At 34.5% G+C, this 5,606-nt stretch overlaps 1 protein-coding gene across 2 annotated transcripts; it reads right to left on the bottom strand.

Annotated features, from left to right (window-relative positions):
- Positions 1–659: 659 nt before the first annotated feature.
- On the bottom strand, positions 660–5,241 carry GNGT1 (G protein subunit gamma transducin 1). 2 transcript variants are annotated; one of them, XM_003252498.4, is made up of 3 exons: positions 5,105–5,241; positions 4,907–5,013; positions 660–948 (listed from the first exon to the last, which is right to left on the bottom strand). In XM_003252498.4, the coding sequence occupies exons 2-3, from the start codon at positions 5,000–5,002 to the stop codon at positions 820–822; spliced, it is 225 nt and encodes a 74-aa protein (XP_003252546.1). In that variant the 5' UTR covers positions 5,003–5,013; positions 5,105–5,241; the 3' UTR covers positions 660–819. The 2 variants fall into 2 exon arrangements, with proteins under 2 accessions (XP_003252546.1, XP_030677954.1); XM_030822094.1 differs by having other exon boundaries at positions 661–948; positions 4,907–5,010; positions 5,105–5,182.
- Positions 5,242–5,606: the final 365 nt, after the last annotated feature.

Genomic DNA, 5,606 nt, shown 5'->3' with positions numbered 1-5,606 from the left:
AAATAGCATGTATCTTAAAGGATTTTGGAAATTTTGTCTAGATCCTTTCTCAGTAATAATACTAGTTAACACTTATTGTATCTTACCATAGGCCAGGTAATATGCTGAGTGTTATAGCTGCATTAGTGTATTATTTAACCCCCACACAAAACAGAAGATATAACCATTATTGTCTTCATCCTATGCTAGGAGAAACAAATTTAGAAAGAATTAAGTAGCTTATCCAAAGTGAGTTGGGCAGTAAAGTGGCAGAGCCAGAACTGTCTGGCTCCTAAGTGCATGCTTATAACAGTGATTCTGGTGCTGGTTAAATTCACTGTGCTCCGTGACCACAGACTGAACCCTCAACCCAGTTGGCATTCTGAGGAAAAGTCACAAGACAGGTGAACTGCATATCAGAAAAATAAGCTTCCTAATTCCTTAAGCAAGAGAAAGTTTGGGAAAGAAAATAGAAATTTAACCATACAATTTCTTGGTAGAAAATTGTAAGTGTTGAAAGGGAAGTGAAAAAACATAAAACAGTAAATATATGCTGACAACTCAGAATAATATAGAATCATTTATAAAACATAGTTCTTTTTAAAGAACTTTAAGCAACATTTTTTGACAATTATCTGTTAAACCCTGTGCCAGCTATGTTAAGAAAAACAGAATGATGGGTTACCACATCCCAAATTTTATTAAAAGTTTACATCTATAAATTTAAAAATTCACATACATGCTTAGTAGTAATAGTATGTATGAGAAAAATCCATATTGTTATTAACATTTGAGATATTTCCAAGAATTTTTTAAATTTTTTTTCTTTTTTTTTTTGTATTATGAAATCACACAGCCTCCTTTGAGCTCCTTGAAGGGATTTTTGTCCTCTGGGATGCCCTTTACCAGTGGATCCTCGCCAGATCGTTCTTCAACGTAATCTCTTACTTCTTCACAACATTTGGAAACCTTAAGGGGAAGGAAAAAGGGATGACTCATTTGGTTTAAAACAGAATACTCCAGATGCCAAGAATGTATTCATTACAATAAATTTTCAGGTTGTATAATTTCAGTTTGATTCTCTCTGCTTTCCATCAATGCATATGTACTTTGTAGGAAAGAAGAAAGTTGCACCCTTCCCACTCCTTCTGGATATATCTCCAGAAAAAGGAAAAACAGCTGGCCACACTCCAGCTAAAGATTCCCAGCAGACACTGCCTCCAACATCAAAGGAGACAAGACCCAGGGATCAGAGCACAGCTGGCAACGGAAGTCAAGGGAGTCACCAGAGTTCATATTGATTAAATCTTTTTCCTCATCCCAGAAATGTGACTCGTAAAGGTGGAAGAGAATGAATAATTATTAAATTCCTGGCTTATCACCATCCCTGACTTCTCAGAAGTATACACACGTAATTTTTCTTTACACTCATCTACAATGATCGAGCACGGTGGTGCACTAGGTGAGCTTCAAGGGGTCAGGGACCTTTGGCTGATTTGTTCAATGTATCCCAGCCATCTAGAACAGAAGCTGTGTTCTTTAGTGCTCAGTGAATAATTTGCTGGACTGAATTATTTGTGTTGTTTTTGAGTTTGCTCTTCACTTATCTGCACCATTATTGATTAATGATTTAGTAAAAAATCTGGCCTTAATATTTTAATGGCTTCAGCTATAGCCTGTTAAGGTACCACTTAACATTCCTTGTAGTGAAAGGTGATGTTCTATACATATGTAAATATACATATATATACACACACACACGAAATCAAATTATTCAAACTCTTTTAGCTTCAACTGGTTTGTTTTCAATTGGTGTATCTTTCATGACAGTAACACCGAGCTACTTTATTTTTGTCCGTCTATTAAGTGGCCATTCCATAAGTCATTTAACCAATTTACTGTTTTGTTTTTTTTTTCAAATGAAATCTTTAGGCCACTTTTATGTAAATTCCAAGGAACATTTGATATAAGACTTAAGATTATTTTATAACTATGCAGACTCATTAATTACATATTAGAACAAATTATTTTCACCTGGGGCCAGGAAGCATTTGTCAGGTTAGTTTCTTCCTTCAAAGGATGATACTTGCAGATTCACATAACTTTTGAAATATGCATTAATTTAGATTCACTTTTTTCCCTCTTCCGCAGTGATCCCACACTCTCCCCCTAAAAGTCACTACTTTTGGTTTCACCCAGATGACAGGAACAGAGGTGTAAATTGCTGTCCTTAATTCAGTAGTCCATAAGGGGATGGCTTTGAAGGTGCCTGGCTGGGATCTGAGGATATGAGAATGAAAGCAGCAACAAATTACCTAAAATTATATATGTGTATAGGTTTAAAAATTATTTCAGTGAGGCTTAATATAAATATATGTAGTTTAGTGTAGGATTGCAAGGCTCTTCCCATTTACTAGCTATTTAGTCTTAGTTAAGGTAATTCATCTAGGGTTCATTTACTTCATGTATAAAATATGAATAGCTGCATTGGTTGTCTTAAATGTCTAAGAGGTGCCTAGCATAAGAAGATGCACAATCAAATGGTAACTATTTTTAGCTATTACTACAAAGATTGTCTTTAGTCATTGCCTATTACATTGGCTTATAGTCATTGCAAATCTATCACCTTCAGAAACTGGATGCAAAGACTTGTACTAAAAAAAAAAAATCACTATAATATGAATCAGTCTGGTTCATAGAATCAATAATAATTTTAAGATAGTAATAATATAATGACATAAAGCACTTGCTATTACCAGGCATTGTTCTCAGAGCTTTGCCTATATTATCTTGTTTATTCCTCCCAATTATCCTCTGAATTAGATGCCATTACTATCTCTGCTTTGAAGAAACAGAGGCACAGGTGAGTTAGATTGCATTGATGAGGGTTACACAGGCAGAAATTTGTTGTGGAGCAAGAATCTGAGCTGGGAATACGGTTCCAGAGTATATCCAATTAACCAGACTGTACTGATTATCCACTTAACCATTTACCCATACTGAGTATATCCACTTAACCATACTGTACCGATTATACATCAGAGCTAGGGGCGCAGGACCTGGAAGTTCCATTTTATATATAATATAACATATATTATTATATGTTATATAGAGAAATAATATTTCTATATATTACATACATATTTCTACGTATTGTATAAATTCATTTGTTGAACTCCTAACGCCCAAGGTAGGGTTTTTGGTAGGTAATTAGGTCATGAAGACAGAGCTCTCATAAATAGGATTACTGTCCTTATAAAAGAGACCCCAGAGAGCTTCCTCACCCCATCACCAGGTGGTAACAGAATGAAAAGATAGGCGTTCATGAAGGAGGGAGCAGGCCCTCGCCACACACTGAATCTGTTGATGTCTTGATCTTGGATGTCCCAGCTTCCAGAGCTGTGAGAAATACATTTCTGTTGGTTATAAGTCACCAGTCTATGGTATTCTGGTACAGAACTCTGAGGAGACTAAGAGAGTACATGTATATGTATGTGTTTCTACATGCATGTGTGTTTGTGTGTGTATGTATATGGAGTTTTTGCAGTCTGATATTAAATTGGTTTGACTTCGAAGAGCAGAGAGACATTGAATAATGGGGAAAAGGAACCCCAAAGCCTAATTAATGATGACGTATGTGATGTTTACCCAAAATAAAAAGTCCAAGGTCAACTTACCACAAGTGAATAATAAATACGAAGACAATCACCTTGCCTACAAAACAATAATCCCGAGTACATAGATAATAAAACAGCTTTTGAATATTTCAACTTAAGAAGAGAAAACTTTTCCTTTATCCCAAAAGTTCATTTTATTTACCCTGAATTGTAAAAATAAGGACTTTAACTTGTCTCGTGTATATTCTAAGCCTTAGTAATGATTTAATTTTATCTTTACAGCAAAACGTTTTTCCTGTATGGAAAGGGCAACAGGGGAGTTTGAGATTATTACAAACATAGACGAAGCCCAAAATCCCAGTTTTGACTGGGAGCAGGCATTTTGAACAAAGTATGAAGATAACACAAGATCCCTTTTTACTTTGTCCTGATAAAATGAGATGTTTTAAAAATATAAGATTGCTGTTACCACTTGTGGCGGTTTTGTTCTACTATTAATAACTTTCCTAAAATGAAGCGATCTGAAATACATATCTACATTCTCCAAGCTTTCATCACTGTTTGTTTGGTGGTTTATTCCTTTGCCATTTCTTCTCCTTCTGATGGCAGTGAACTGTTGGTAACCCTTTCTAAGATTTGTCAGATGTTTCTAGGAGCAACCAGTGAGTTCTTATGTTTGAACTCATCTTTATTTGCCAAAGAAGAGTAGAATGTACTCATTCATTATTGACCATGACAGTGCAAGAGGGGATGACATCATAGATTAAAGTATTGCAGCAATATCAAAACATTGTATCAAAATATCAATATCAAATTATTGCATTATAAAAAGAAGTTTAGAAAAGTAAAAACAAAATGCCTATATTATTGCATGCTTATATTTATTTTATTTCTTATCTAAAATATGGTTTTTGTCTCATATTCTTCTACTTTCTTTTTCTCATTTTCTTTTCTTTCTTTCTCCTTTCTTTCTTTATTTACTTCTTTTTTTCTTTCTTTCTCTCTCTCTTTCTTTCTTTCCTCTTTTTCTTCTTTTTAAAAATGTAAAAGCATTCTTATCTTTGTGGTCGTAGAAAAACAGGCTAAGGATTGGGCTTGGCCAAAGGAAAATGGTTTGCCAACCTCCTTGATTTAGAATCTAAATCAAGAGATAGTTGTGATTGATTATCAATTTTCTTAATCTTTGATAAATCTTTAGATGAACAATTTATTTGTGACTACACTGAGCCTTTTCAGCCAATGTTTTCTAACCTGATACTCCCACAGTATCTCTAGCTTAAAATAAAATTCTAAAGAAAGCAGTAACTTACTAGCATTCTTTCCAGTGTCACTTCTTTCTTGAGCTGGTCAACTTCCATCTTCAATTTGTCCTTTTCTGTCAGGTCCTCAATATTGATTACTGGCATCTTTTTGCCTGCTGAAGATGTAGAAGGTTAGCAGCTATGCATGAATTGCTGGAGTTATTTCAAGTCAGTCTTAGCCAACAATTCCCTCAGCTCTTAACTTACAAAGTAAACTGATCTTTGTTTTATTTTAAATATCCCACAATAACCAATTTCATATGAGCTCTCTCTCTTAACAATTCTAGCAATGCACACTAGCCTTGGGATTTTAAAGCTTCTTCCTAATCTTCACTAATATGATTAAGTCAAGCATTTGACCCTAAACACCTATTCAGCAGGTTTGTTGGGAGGGGTGAGTTTAGTCAGTATATAATCTAAAATACTTAAAGCGGCTCCTTGCCACTGGTCTTTTGTATAGTGTAAAATTTGGGGTTTCCAATCCTTACTTTCAATTCCAAAACCCTCCACCATATGTTTTATGTCATTTAACTTAGTTTGAGGTCATTTGGAGGACGGTCCATTAATTCCCTAAATCTCTAGAGTATTTAACCTGGTATTAAAAGGGAACCATATAAAAAGTATCACTATAATTTCATTATAAATAATGGATTGTTTAAATGTGTACCCGTAGAATGGAAATATAGTAAACAGTCTTATTAATCAGAAA

This window comes from Nomascus leucogenys, chromosome 11 (assembly GCF_006542625.1).
Source record: "Nomascus leucogenys isolate Asia chromosome 11, Asia_NLE_v1, whole genome shotgun sequence".
Taxonomy (NCBI): Eukaryota; Metazoa; Chordata; class Mammalia; order Primates; family Hylobatidae; genus Nomascus; species Nomascus leucogenys.
Note: the sequence above shows the minus strand (reverse complement) of the source record. Positions and strands in the feature narration are given on the sequence as shown.